The 15075-nt window shown below is 38.7% G+C and overlaps 2 protein-coding genes across 2 annotated transcripts; one reads left to right on the forward strand and one right to left on the reverse strand.

The window, feature by feature from the left end:
• Positions 1–3220: 3220 nt before the first annotated feature.
• Positions 3221–4168, forward strand: OLFR555 (olfactory receptor 555). The gene has a single exon (NM_001171433.1). The coding sequence runs from the start codon at positions 3221–3223 to the stop codon at positions 4166–4168; it is 948 nt and encodes a 315-aa protein (NP_001164904.1).
• Positions 4169–13225: 9057 nt separating this feature from the next.
• OLFR572 (olfactory receptor 572) lies at positions 13226–14194 on the reverse strand. The gene has a single exon (NM_001171432.1). The coding sequence runs from the start codon at positions 14192–14194 to the stop codon at positions 13226–13228; it is 969 nt and encodes a 322-aa protein (NP_001164903.1).
• Positions 14195–15075: the final 881 nt, after the last annotated feature.

The raw sequence follows: 15075 nt of genomic DNA on the forward strand, positions 1-15075 counted from the left end.
CATGGAGACCAGGAGAAGCACCTGACTCCTGCCTTCGGATCAGCGCGGTGCGCCGGCCGCAGCACACCGGCCATGGCGGCCATTGGAGGGTGAACCAACAGCAAAAAGGAAGACCTTTCTCTCTGTCTCTCTCTCTCACTATCCACTCTGCCTGTCAAAAAAAAAAAGGTATTTGTCTCTTGAATAATGATTTTGGCATGTGTGTGTGTGTGTGTGTGTGTGTGCGGAGAGAGAGAGAGAATTAGAGGGAGATTTGAGGGAGTTCAAAGTTCCTTGTGAGACTACTGATATTCATTAATAACTAGTCATTTACTTGTTGTTTTGTGTCTTCATTCAACATATATGGAAATGCTAATAGATGTTTTGTACATGCTCTATGAGGTGATTAAACAGAAAGTATTTTTCCTTCATGAGGTTTAACTTCTCGTGAGATAGCTAATACTTAATTACCTTAAACAGTTTATAAGAAAGAAAGTCCACTTAAATAGTTTATAAGAAAGTCCTTAATGTGTAAACATCATTCTAAGAAGTCTTAAAATCCCATAGGAGTCTGGAAAAGGTTTGTTTGGGAAGGATGGATAGGCTAGGCAAATGAAACTATTAAAAGAAGGTGAGGAAAAACACAAAGAACTGGGAAAAACATCTTGAAACCTAGTCAGGAGGTTTCTTTGTGACATCCAGAAACAAAGACTTCTGATTGGGCTGAACTGAAGAGACCAAAGGAGAGAGAAGAGATCTGAGTTGGTGCGATGGAGGTATGTAGGTGCTGAAGCACACTGTACCTTGAATGCTATTAGGATTTCGAAGTTTGTTCTAAGCACATTGGAGGAGCTGAAAGGATTTGCTTGTTATAAATATAGAAGATTTATATTTAAATATTCTGATTGCAGAATGAAGAATGCATTGAAAGATGGCACTAGTGGATATAGAAAGATCAGTTATGAAGCATGGAAGAAATGGGCTACACTACTTATTAACTATAGGGATAGGAAGAAGTAGAATACATTTTTCAAATCTAGATTTTAGGGACAAACTTAGGTATTGGTTAAATGTTGACCTACTGAAGAGTTTTCAAGAATATCTTCCAAATTTCTGGCTTGTAAGGAGACTCAAAATAAAAGTCATGTGAGTGCAATATCCTCATATATCTTATCTGTCACTGTTTATGGCCCAATAATCTTTATTTCCTACTCAATTTTACCTTAAAATAAGATTCATAAAAATTATACTTTTTAACTTGTGAAGATAAATGTGAATTTGAAAAATTTTATCTACTAATATGTTTATCTGTGCTATAGTTCATTAAAAATTCAGTGGAATAAATGCTTAAGCAGGTGGAAGAATATATATGAGGGCATCTCCAAAAGTTCCTTCAAAACACATATTAAGGGCCAGCTCACTTGGTTAATCCTCAACCTGTGGCGCCAGCATTCCATTTGGGTGCTTGTTCTAGTCTCAGGTGTTCCTCTTCCAGTCCAGCTCTCTGCTGTGGCCTGGGAAGGCAGTGGAGGATGGCCCAAGTGTTTGGGCCCCTGCACCTGCATGGGATACCAGGAGGAAGCACCTGGCTCCTGGCATCATATCGGCTTAGCTCCATCGGTAGTGGCCATTTGGGGGGTGAACCAACGGAAGGAAGACCTTTCTATAAAAAATAAGCAAATCTCAAAATGTTACTTTATTTTTTGAATTCTGACATTCTGAGATTTTATTATTATTTATAACCCTTGATTATACTCTTGAAGAACAGTGCTTTTTGTTTGTTTGTTCTTACTTACTATTTGTTGAATTATTTACTTAATGGAGGGTTAAGTGTGACTGTAAAGTAAATTGAAAGTATGTAATTGTAAAATTTAAAAGAAAAATAAGAAAGGAAGGAAGACAAGGGTGGAAGTGAAGGAGGGAGGGAAAGAAGGAAGGGGACTGTCATTATGCTCTTAAAACTGTATATATGGGCCGGGTTCTAGTCCCGGTCGGGGCGCTGGATTCTGTCCCGGCTGCCCCTCTTCCAGGACAGCTCTCTGCTGTGGCCAGGGAGTGCAGTGGAGGATGGCCCAAGTGCTTGGGTCCTGCACCCCATGGGAGACCAGGATAAGCACCTGGCTCCTGGCTTCGGATCAGCGCAGTGCGCAGGCTGCAGCGCGCCGGCCACGGCAGCCATTGGAGGGTGAACCAACGGCAAAGGAAGACCTTTCTCTCTCTCTCTATCTCTCTCTCACTGTCCACTCTGTCCAAAAATAAAAATTAAAAAAAAATTGTATATATGAAATCATGAAATATGTCCCCTTTATATAAATAAAAATAAAATTAAAAAAGAATCAAAAAAGACAAAACTATGCACAGTCTTCAGAAAATCTTTACACCAAAATAGTCTTATCTTTTAATTCCACTTCCACAAGTATTCAAGCATCCTTTTTATATATATAACACACACACACATTTGTGTGGATGTGCACTTGTGACAGCAGTGGAATTGTGTATAGGTGCAGGATGATGCTATTGTGGGTTTGGTGTGGATTTTAAATTATTATTTAGCAGAATGTTCTGTGCTATTAGTTCCTTGAGTATGGCTACTTTTTTTTTTTTTTTGACAGGCAGAGTGGACAGTGAGAGAGAGAGACAGAGAGAAAGGTCTTCCTTTGCCGTTGGTTCACCCTCCAATGGCCATCGCGGCCGGCGCGCTGCGGCCGGTGCATCGCACTGATTCGATGGCAGGAGCCAGGTACTTCTCCTGGTCTCCCATGGGGTGCAGGGCCCAAGGACTTGGGCCATCCTCCACTGCACTCCCGGGCCACAGCAGAGAGCTGGCCTGGAAGAGGGGCAACCGGGACAGAATCTGGCGCCCCGACTGGGACTAGAACCCAGTGTGCCGGCCCAGCAAGGCGGAGGATCAGCCTAGTGAGCTGCAGCGCCGGCTGGCTACTTCTTTTTTGACAAACCTTGACAGCTTTCAAAGGAAGGGAAATCCAAACTCTCTATTGTACAAACACAGGGTGTTTACCATTGTCTTTATTTACCAGATGAACAGATAAAATCGAAGAGAAGGGAAGTCAAAAAGACTAAGTGCTACAAAAGCCACCTAAATGCTAATTTTAACACATTTTTCCTCTTTTGTTCTACCTGTGCATTCATAAAGTTACTTGCTTATCCCTAATGAGAATATCTTTTTAATTTAGGAGCTGTGAGCTAAGTGGGCGAGTCCAGTTTCACCCACAACACTGTGATGAACTTAAATACATCACATGCCAACCACCATAGTTTCATCCTCACAGGTATTCCAGGGATGCCAGACAAGAATCCATGGATGGCCTTTCCCCTGGGACTTCTCTACACACTAACACTTCTGGGAAATGGAACCATCCTAGCTGTTGTCAAGGCTGATCAGAGTCTCCATGAACCTATGTACTACTTCCTCTCTATCTTGGCTCTGACTGACGTTAGCCTCTCCATGTCCACCTTACCAACTATGCTCAGCATCTTCTGGTTCAATATTCCTGAAATTGGCTTTGATGCATGCATCACACAGATGTTCTTCATCCATGGATTTGGAGTGGTAGAATCAGGAGTCCTAGTGTCCATGGCCTTTGACCGATTTGTGGCCATTCGAGACCCACTACGCTATGCTTCCACCCTCACTCATGGCATCATTGGAAAGATTGGGATAATTGTGCTCACAAGAGCAGTCTGTGTGGTCTTCCCTGTGCCTTTCCTGATAAAGAGGCTACCCTTCTGCCATTCCAATGTCTTGTCTCATTCATATTGTCTTCATCAGGATGCAATGAGGCTAGCCTGTGCCAGCACACGCATTAACAACCTCTATGGCCTCATCACTGTCATCTTAACATTAGGGCTTGATGCCTTCATCATTCTCTTTTCTTACATACTCATCCTGAAGACTGTGCTGGGCATTGCCTCCAGAGCTGAAAGGCTCAAATCCCTCAACACCTGTCTCTCTCACATCTGTGCTGTTCTCCTTTTCTATGTTCCTCTCATTGGGGTCACCATAGTCCACAGATTTGGGAAGCATTTATCACCAGTAGTGCACATGCTGATGGCCAATATCTATCTACTACTACCCCCAGTGCTAAACCCTATTGTCTACAGTGTGAAGACCAAGCAGATACGAATACGGATCATCCAAGTGTTCCAGAGAAGAAAAAACAGGGCCTAGTGGAATGCAATCACATGTAAAATGAAGAATAAATACAAACTTGAAAAATTAATATTTCCATTTTAAGCAGTTATAGTACTGTCAAAATTTACACAACCAGTAAAATGCAAGGGTTGTCAAGACTTGTGGATGAAAATATAACACAGGTTATTCTTATTCTGTATGTACTCTGTTTTGGAAATTATGTACTTTATCATCTGGTGTCACAAATCCTAATTTAATTAAACAACATCATACTTTTACCCTTTGAAACTTACAATGAGTGCCAGTGATGACAAATTATCACCTGTTTATCCAGATAAAACCTGAGTGTTTATTCTTATAATATTAAATACTTTTTTGTTAATTGTCCATTAGCTAAAAGTTACATCAAGAAAGATTCAAAAAACCATATAGTACTACCAGAGGACTATCTGAGCTTTTTTTAAAAAATAGAGTGAAAATAACTGTTATGGGATAAAAATTTATCTTTCTATTTAGTTATACATGGGGTAAAGGGTGATTATTATGAAATTAAAACAGAAACATCCATGGTTTTTTCATACATATCTTTTCTTCAAGTGATCTCAATTCTTTACACAATTCTGAGCTATAGTTTTCTTTTACATAGTGATATGTTTTCTACCATTACTCTTTTGACCCAGAATAAGTGACTTCAATTTTGCTGTGTACTAGATGACCTAGTAAAACTTAATGAGTAAAATCATTTCTGAATTGTGAAAATCCCCTGCTAACACTAACCGATAGAATAAATAAAGGGGAGAGTGATCCAACATGGGAAGTGAGATACTCAGCAGACTCATAGAATGGCAGATGTCCTAAATAGCACTCTGGCCTCAGAATCAGCCCTAAAGGCATTCGGATCTGGCTGAAAAGCCCATGAGAGTATTTCAGGCATGGAAAGCCAAGACACTCTGGCAAAAGATCTCTGTGAGTGAGATCCCAGTGGAAAGAACAGGTCTTCAAAGAAGGAGGTACCTTTCTCTGAAGGGAGGAGAGAACCTCCACTTTGACTATGACCTTGTCTAAACAAGATAAGAGTCGGAGAACTCAGAGGGCTTCCATAGCCTTGGAAACTCATGACTGGGGCATAGGGAGATTACTGATGCCATAGACAGGAGTGTCAATTGGTAAAGTCAACAACAGGAGTCACTGTGCACTTACTCCTCATGTAGGATCTCTGTCCTTAATGTGCTGTGCATTGAGATTTAATGCTATAACGAGTACTCAAACAATATATTTCACTTTGTGTTTCTATGGGGGTGCAAACTGTTGAAATCCTTACTTAATGCATACTAAACTGATCCTCTGTAAAAAAAAAAAAAGAAATTATCAACTCCCAACTTGACTCTCACTGGGATTAAACATGACAATAGGTCTGATCTGATTTCATCATCATTTAAAAAAATCATCTATTATTTTTCACTTTATGTTTCTGTGTGGGAGCAAACTGTTGAAATCCTTACTTAATGTATACTAAGCTGATCTTCTGTATATTAAGATAATCGAAAATGAATCTTGATGTGAATGGAAGGGGAGAGGGAGTGGGAAAGGGGAGGGTTGCGGGTGGGAGGGACGGTATGGGGGGGAAGCCATTGTAATCCATAAATCGTACTTTGGAAATTTATATTCATTAAATAAAAGTTAAAAAAATTAAAAAAAAAGAAAAGAAAAGAAAAATGTGTGGCCCTAAATATGACCAATGAACTGTGCTTTTGCACTGATCCTCATGTCTACCTTAAGAATCATGTGAATCAGTATAGAATCATGTTTCTAGCACTATTATTTAATCATTCAATAAACATAAATTGAACACTGGTGAAATTCTGGTTATGATGCTACACTGGAATTTCAGATAAATACCACTTTTTGGCTCATATTTCTGTGTAAAGAAACACTAATTTAGATAATTATAAGGCAAGTAGGTATTATAGTAGTGTATTACATTTAATTTGTTAATACCAATAATATTCACTAATTTTTGTATTATCTCAGTGAATTATCCCAATAAGTTGGAGAACTGATGTTATCAACATTTTACACAAGAGAAAATGGGATTTAGGGATGCTAAATAACTTTTGTACAGTTTCTAAGTAGCAGAGCTAGATGCAAATTTCAAACTATTTCTTCTAAAGCCTATGAATTGAGACTTCACTCATGTCATAGGGCTTCCTAAACATTCAAGAAAATAATAGAGAGAAGAAAGAAATCAATAGTTATAAGATATATTTACTTAGTATATACTAAGTTGATTTTCTGTATATAAAGATAATTAAAAATGAAACTTAATGAAAAATGGGATGGGAGAGGGAGTAGGAGATGGGATGCTTTGTGGGTGGGAGTGAGGCTATGGGGAGAAACCACTATAATCCAAAAGTTGTATTTTCAAATTTATATTTGTTAAATAAAAGTTTTCTTAATAAATAAAGGAAAAAATAAACTTTTGAGGATGAAATAGCAAAAAAAAGATACAGATGCATAAGAAGTAAGATAGAAAATAACAAATACTGCTAAAAATTTAAGTGAAAGATTCATCTTGTCTTAATGAAATAAAGAAGGAAATTAAGACTATGTTTGAAACATTGACTCAACGTTGGTATTTTCAGTGGAAATTATTCAAATACAAGGGGGTTGTATAGGATGAAAGTGTGCATGAGTAGGAATTGTAAAGTATAATTCTATATCTGCATTTAAATAGATTAAACAGGGGAAGGCATTTGGTATAGTGGTTAAGTTTCCACTTGGGATGCCTGCATCCCATTTCAGAGTGCCTTATTCCAGTCGTGGCTACTCTGTTTCTTATCTAGATTCTTGCTAATGCACACCGTAGGAGGCATAAGATGGAGGCTCAAGTACTTGGACTCCTGACATCCATGTAGGAAGCCTGGATTGAGTCCAGGCTACTGTCTTAGGTCTGGCCCAATTCTGGATGTTGCAGCCATTTGGGAAGCAAACCATCAGATGAAAGACCTCTCTCTATCATTCTCTGTTTCTGTATCTCTCTCTATCTCTGCCTTTTTAAATGAAGATGAAAATAAATAAATAAATGAATAAATAGATAAATAACATGTGGCCTACAAAGACAATATAATAGAACTTTTATTTGTATTTGTTTATCCCATCCCTCAAAAGTGGTATTTGTCTTTAGGTTACCATACACAATATGTTATTGCACTAATAACTATATGTAATTAGAGACTGAATAAATATAAAAATATAAATGTTAATGTATATACTCATATTTTTTTCTTATACAGAGTCATAATCAAAAATTGAAAACTATCACTCTAGTGGAGGTTTTAAAACCAGTCATCATGAAATGTGTTTATAGCACTCACATACTCTAATAGAAGATGAAGATGCCATTTCAGTTCTCGTTTTTTCTGATGGGGCTATGAGGTGGCTTGATCAAAAATCTAAATTCTTCCCACAGAAATGTCTGCCTATGTAGTCTACGTTCTCACTGTGTGATCTCTTCTCTACCCTGCGATCTGAATCGTGGCTCCATTCCTACTTGAAAGCTATGCTTCCATGACTCAGGTCTCTTTTAAATTAAATAATCAAATATTTTCCCCCTCAATCCTACTTCAGCTTTGAGAAAAATTGATGGATCCAGAGAAGAATGTACAAGAAGTTCTTTTAAGCAGCATTATTTTTCCACGTGGAACCCTTCCATCACCCTTCAGTAACCTATACTAAACACCTTAGCTATTCTTCAAGATTGTGAGTTCTAGTTCACTGAATGTAACACAGAGAGAAGATTTCCTGCTGCCCTCTACCCTTTCTTTCATACGAAAGCTTCTTTTATTATCTCCTTTTCCTGCATCAGTTTTATCACCTCTCAAACATGCTGTACTCGGAACAGTATTGAGCATAAGTGCTACTCTCTCTCTCTCTCCAAACTTCCATTTAAATGTAATTTTTGGTTCCTAATGTCCATCTTCTTTAGTTAACCAGTGAACAATCCTCTCCTCACTCAATTTTCTCCCTTTTTTGCTGATGAAATATCACCAATCCAAATTATCTCTTTTTTTATTTTTTTTATTTTTTTTTATTTTTTGACAGGCAGAGTGGACAGTGAGAGAGAAAGAGAGAAAGGTCTTCCTTTGCCATTGGTTCACCCTCCAATGGCCGCCGCGGCCGGCACACCGCGCTGATCTGATGGCAGGAGCCAGGTACTTATCCTGGTCTCCCATGTCGGTGCAGGGCCCAAGTACTTGAGCCATCCTCCACTGCATTCCCTGGCCACAGCAAAGAGCTGGCATGGAAGAGGGGCAACCGGGACAGAATCCGGAGCCCCGACCAGGACTAGAACCCGGTGTGCTGGAGCCGCAAGTTGGAGGATTAGTCTAGTGAGCCGCGGTGCTGACCCAAATTATCTCTTAAAAGTCTAAAATATTCATCTTCAGTACTCAAATCCAGTTACTCTTGCTATGTTTAATACTATAAATACTAATATTTTTTAGGGCTATGTCCACATTATCTGCTGTGTCTGTATTATCCTCATCTACTTAAACTGTTTAACTGGTCACTCATATTCCCTTGACTCTGAAATCATTACATCCAATCCATCTAACCGCTTTCTTATATATCCTCTGCTGAGTTCAGTACTCACTGATCCTTTCTCATGGCCTCAAATTTAGCCTATCCAATACAACTCAACATCTTTCACAGAGCAAATAGCTCCCTAAGCACATCTGCCAATGAATGCATCCCTCGGAGGTGAATCAGACCCACCTTTGAGTTGCCCCAGTCAAGCCTCATGGAGCAGAAATGAGTTATTCAAATTAGTAAGCAAAATGAACTAGTGCTTTTATTTTAAGCCACTACTTTAGAAATATCTATTATTCAGTAATAAGTGAAACAGATCGGGCAACTGGAACAGGGATGCTGCTGTAAAATGCCACAGTGAGGAGGAAGTGAGTGAAAGTTGTGAGGGTACTAATGAGACTGTTAGAAAAAGGGTTATTTTCATTTCACTTCTCATCACTCTGACACAGAAGCTTCTGTCTTTCACATAAAAATGGCTCTTGTAATTACACTGGGGTCACCAAAGCAATACAAGGTAATCTCATTATTTAAAGTCATTTCATTAGCAATTTTAATTTTATTTCTCCATATGACATAGCATAGTCATAGCTTCCAGAAATTAAGTCATGGACCTATTTGGGAGGCTATTATTCTGTCTAGCACAGTCTCTGATTTTAAGAGTGGAATGGGAGCACAAGGATCTAGGGGAGAAGCCAGTTCCTAAAGACTCCTAATAATGTTGGAGCTACTCCTTGATGTTTTCAACATTGAAAAGAGCATAACTTAGATTATTGACTGTTGCAAAGAAACTTAGTCTAGATTCTTGAAGTTAGCATAGAGATATTGGCGGTGCTTCAGACTTGAAAACCTGGAGATTCTGATTATAGAATTTATTTATAGCACTAAAAGGATTAAGTACTCACATCAACAAACTATCAAATATATACTGACCCTGAACTGACCTTATATGGGAAAGTAGATAGCACATCCCAATTTCCAGGTGATCTCATTGGCATCTAGAAAACATTACTAGTGTTTACTTGACTGGTTCAACCATTAAACTGCATCTTTTTTTATTTCTGTAGTCCTTGAATTTGTTTGATCACTATGTGGCATCATATCTAGCTCAAATATATGCAAAGTTTTAAGTTAATCATGCAGTAAATAGGATTCATCTCTTTCAAATTAGAATATTTCAACATTATCTGTGGTAAATTAATTTTTAATTTTGTTTTTATTTTTTTGCAATCCATCTAAGATGAATACAATGTTATTGTCCAGGTCTTGTATATAAAATGATGTGCTTCTGTATCACTGAAAAGTCAAATCGCTATAAATATTTCCAAATGGTCTCCCTTTTTGAACTTGCCTCATCACAGGTAAGTAACAGAGTACCCGGGCCATGCAGGCACATTGATCTCACTTTCCATAGTACTGCATTAAATCACCCCCTTCTTTTAGTTTCTATCCTTGATAGATGGTTTGGAATTGAAATTACCCCTCTAGAGGGACTAGATCATACTCCCTCATTTTAAGGAGATTATATGGTTTTCTGTCCTCATGGTAGCAAAAAGACAACACTATGTACATAAGAGAAGGGATAAAAAGAGATATGGTGGGACTCAGCATGAATTTCAGAGCCAGTGTGATATGGCTTCAAATTGTGGCCATAAGACTTGTTATTTGAGCTTGATAATGTTTCATAAACTCACTAGCTATCAGTTATTTTGAAGTGTGAACAATAATTACAATAGCAGTTGACATTTATTCTTTACTCTTTCCATATCCTGAACTAAGACTTACATACATAAATTCCTTTAACTTCCATAACTATGGAATAAGCAATATCCCTATCCAGATTTTGTAGATTAAACAGTTACTATTATATTCTTTTTTTTTTTTTTTGACAGGCAGAGTGGACCGTGAGAGAGAGAGACAGAGAGAAAGGTCTTCCTTTTGCCGTTGGTTCACCCTCCAATGGCCGCCGCGGCTGGCGCGCTGCGGCCGGCACACCGCGCTGATCCGATGGCAGGAGCCAGGTACTTATCCTGGTCTCCCATGGGGTGCAGGGCCCAAGCACTTGGGCCATCCTCCACTGCACTCCCAGGCCACAGCAGAGAGCTGGCTTGGAAGAGGGGCAACCGGGACAGAATCCAGCGCCCCGACCGGGACTAAAACCCGGTGTGCTGGCGCCGCAAGGCGGAGGATTAGCCTAGTGAGCCGTGGCGCCAGCTCTATTATATTAATTGTGTGTCTTTTTCCCAGGTTGTACACATATTGGGTGTCATATGACACCTAAGCCCTCATTTTAAATAAACTCACTCATAGAGGTAATTCTGGATGCATTAGGCAGTTTTTGTTACACTAACTAAAATATCTGAGAGAAGCTACTTAGGAAAGATTTATTGGGGTTCACACTTTTAGAGGTTTAAAGGCCTAAAATTGGGTGGTCCCATTAGTAAAATGGTAGATTGTGTGTGGAGAGAGTGTCACATGGTAATCCAGGTAATGGAAAGAGGGAAATGAGGCCAAATTTGGCTTACAAAATCTATCCTTTCTTGGGAGCTGTCTTTTGAGGGCTATGCCCTCACTGACCTAAGGACCTCTCTTTAGGCCCACTCCTCAGATAGCATAATTGAATCAACGATCAATTCATTAACCATTAACATAAGGTTCTGAAAACAAGGTCCCAATAGTGTAGCTTTGGGGGACCCCCAAACTATTCTCTTAACCATAAAACTGGAAAAAAACAAAGCAGTATCTAAAATGCCAGGTATTGTTGCTGGTAGATGGTATTGTAACCATTACTTGTAGTGCCCTTGCGCTATCATCTTCACCTTTTAAAGGGGACAGTAAGTGAGTCAGAAAGGTAAAATAGGAAAACACACAAACTCTTTTACCATTACTTTTATTTCTGAGGCCAGCATTTATGTGCTTACGGCATCACAAAAAATAGATAGGGAGATGTCTATATGTCCCTAAAATATACCAATTGATTTAGAATTCTTTACTATTGCCAAAATTTCAAGCACCCCTTATGGGTGAAAACAGTTAAGACTTAAAAGCTCACAAAAACATCTGTTCATTCTTTGAGAATACTGATCACCAATACTGCATCTAGGACTTCCTCTACCAGTTTAGATAAGTAGCTCTGGGAATACCTTATGTGTAAGGGAACTGCAAAAAGTTCATGGGAAATTGAGTTAAAAGATTAGTTTGGTGCAAAATTTTTGAAATCATTGCAAAATTTGTTCATGGTATTCACTTACCACAATTTTTGAAGATCCCATGCTCTTTTCTTATACACAAATTGTTATGGAATTAATCTTACAAACTTCTAAAATAGCCACTACATTGAGTAATAGTTAATGAAGTAAAGTTCCAAAGAACCTATGTGTTAGAGTGTAACAATCAAATGATAAAAACTGTTTAAAAATCATCTGACCATATAGACAGATAGAGGTAGTTCAGTGTATACATGGAGCTTTGTTCTTTCCATTTTCTTATTTAACTTACCTTCAAACAAGTCATAATGATTCTTTAAATCTTTTGATGAGTATCTCTCTATCTAACTCAACTTCTCTAGGTGGTACCCAACATTGTGTAGGAATCTTTCAGCTGGACCTTGGCCAACACATCAACCATTTTGCTTCTTGATATCTTTATCTGGAAAGATTGTCTCACACTCTCCCTCATAGGGATGCTGCAATTTTCAAATACGATCACATATAAAAAGTTCTGGTACTGTGTCTTTTACTTAGTAGATGGTATTTAAATAGCAAGTTATCTCACTCTATTACATTCAAAGTTCTAGAAGGCTTCTTAAAGTTGCATTTTTATAGTTTATAAATAATTTTACTTTTTATTACTTCTTAAATGTATAATTGGACTCATTTTATAACAGTGCTAAATGCAAGCGATATTATTTCCATGAGAAATTAAGAGAACACCCAGTGAAACACAGCTCTAAATTTCATCCTCAATACTTTAATCCCAAGTTATACAACATAATTGGCCCTGTTCAATTATGTGTATTTTTGTTCCTATGTTCTTAATTCATCATTTTTTGATTCACATTTTATTTTAACAATGTTCTCTCCAGGTATTCTCTTATTATTTAATTAGTATACTTTGTTTCTCCCCTACAAACTTCTTGGAGAATATTTCTAACTCATGAACTATAGTGTTAAATTAATTTAATTGATTTTAATTTACAATACATAAAATGATGGTCTATTTTTGTTCAAATTAGTTATTTTAGTGGAATTGTTAGTATCCCCTGTCTTCAGTTGTTATATGCAGAGTTGTAAATGTAGCATTACAAGTCAGTCCATTAACAGTTCCTAAAGGTGCCACTCTTTCTAACAGTAGACAAAATACAATTTGGCACAAAAAAAAATGAGTAGTCTCTGTAGGCAAGGGCATCTTTCTGTTCTCAATTCAAACCACACAGAAAGTGTAAAAAATAAATGTATCTTTATTTCTTATAGCTATATTTGAGCTTTTACAGAATAACTTCTTTCTCTTTCAAATTGGCAAATTTCGCCCCTCTGCAGTAATCTTGGTTAGAGCAAATATCTGGATGATCTTCCTTCGTATTTCTTTGGTCTTTATGGTATACACAATGGGGTTCAGCACAGGAGGTACAAGAAGGTAGGCATTTGCCATGAGTGCATGAGTCAGTGGTGACAGATGTTTCCCAAAACGATGAATGACAGACACTCCAATGAGCGGCACATAGAAGATGAGTACAGCGCAAATGTGAGAAACACAGGTGTTGAGTGCCTTCAGCCTGCCCTCTCCTGAGGCAATAGCCATCACTGTCTTGAGTATGAACACATAGGAGAGAAGGATGGAGAGGGAGTCAGAGCCCTTGGTGAAGATGACAGCAATAAGGCCATAAAGGCTGTTGACACGGGTGCTGGCACAGGCAAGGCGCATGACATCTTGGTGGAGACAGAAAGAATGGGAGAGGATGTTGGAGCGGTAGAAGGGGAGCCGTTTGATAAGGAAAGGCACAGGGAAGACCACACAAACTGCCCTTGACAAGATGACTACCCCTATTTTGCAGACCACACCGTTGGTTAGGATGGTGCCATACCTGAGGGGGTTCCAGATTGCCACAACCCTATCAATGGCCATAGCCACAAGCACACCAGACTCAATGGCTGAGAAGGTGTGAATGAAGTACATTTGAACAAGGCAAGCATCAAAGGCAATTAACTTGTAATTAAACCAGAATATGCCCAGCATAGAGGGTAAAGTGCAAAGGGCAAGTCCCATGTCTGCAAATGCCAGCATACATAGAAAGTAGTACATGGGAATATGCAGAGATGATTCAGACTTGATGGTAGAGATGATGATACCATTGCCAAAGAGGGCAACAACATATATAGCACCCAGTGGAAATGCCATCCAGTAATACTTTTGCTCAAGACCTGGAATCCCAGTTAAGACAAAATAAAGGTGCTGGAAATGAGAATGGTTATCTGCCATTAAGTCAATGTGATGTAGGCATGGGGAAGTGGTGTGGGGTCCTGATGAGCTGCTTCCTAAAAATACAGTGACAGAAAATAATAATGTGTTAGTGTCTTACTTCCTTGAAAGTTGAGCAATTTTATTTCTACATAAATATGTTATGTAAGGGGGGTGAAAGGGACAGAGTATAAGAGAAGACAGCTACTCCAGGAAGTATTCTATTGTGGATATTTCTATTGGCCCACAGGTAAATGACTCATCCACATACAAATAAATTACATTCAGTTTAAATACATTGTAGTGCCAAGCCATTAGGTTAGAAAGTCTTCTGTCTCTTCTATCCTCTCTTTCCCCTTTATAATTATTATCCTCCTAGCTATTGAGTCAGAGGACAAGGACATAATATCTCAGTCAAATATAAATGTAAGAGTCAATATAAAATATGAATTATTCTATTCCACACATAGGATGTCATTCCCACTTATCATACTCCTATGCCCAGAGCCTTCATGAAAGCAATGCATCTTGTATCTAGAGCAGTAATAAAAGCAAAAGTGTTCAAGCCCAACCTTCTACTTCAGCCAGATCCCCCTCCAGTCCCCCTGAGCTTGGATAGAGCCTCAGAATTATTCTCAACCCTAGATCTGCAGTCACTTCAGTCATTTAAAATGAAATGTTTCTGGGGCCAGCGTTGTGGTACAGTGGGTTAAGCCACTGCCTACGACACCAGCATCCTGGGTGGGCACAGATTTAAGTCCCAGCTGCTCCATATCCAATCATGACCCCTGTTAATGTACCTGGGAAAGCAGAAGAAAATGGCCCAAGGGTTTGGAGCCCTACATCCATTTTGGAGGACTGGAAGAAGTTCTGGGCTCCTGGCTTCATCCTGGCCCAGCCCT

The sequence above is a fragment of the Oryctolagus cuniculus genome, chromosome 1, assembly GCF_964237555.1.
Source record: "Oryctolagus cuniculus chromosome 1, mOryCun1.1, whole genome shotgun sequence".
NCBI lineage: Eukaryota > Metazoa > Chordata > Mammalia > Lagomorpha > Leporidae > Oryctolagus > Oryctolagus cuniculus.

Excerpts from the sequence above, each read along its gene's own strand:
- OLFR555 (NM_001171433.1), top strand. The coding sequence starts at position 3,221 with ATGAACTTAAATACATCACATGCCAACCACCATAGTTTCATCCTCACA.
- OLFR572 (NM_001171432.1), bottom strand. The coding sequence starts at position 14,194 with ATGGCAGATAACCATTCTCATTTCCAGCACCTTTATTTTGTCTTAACT.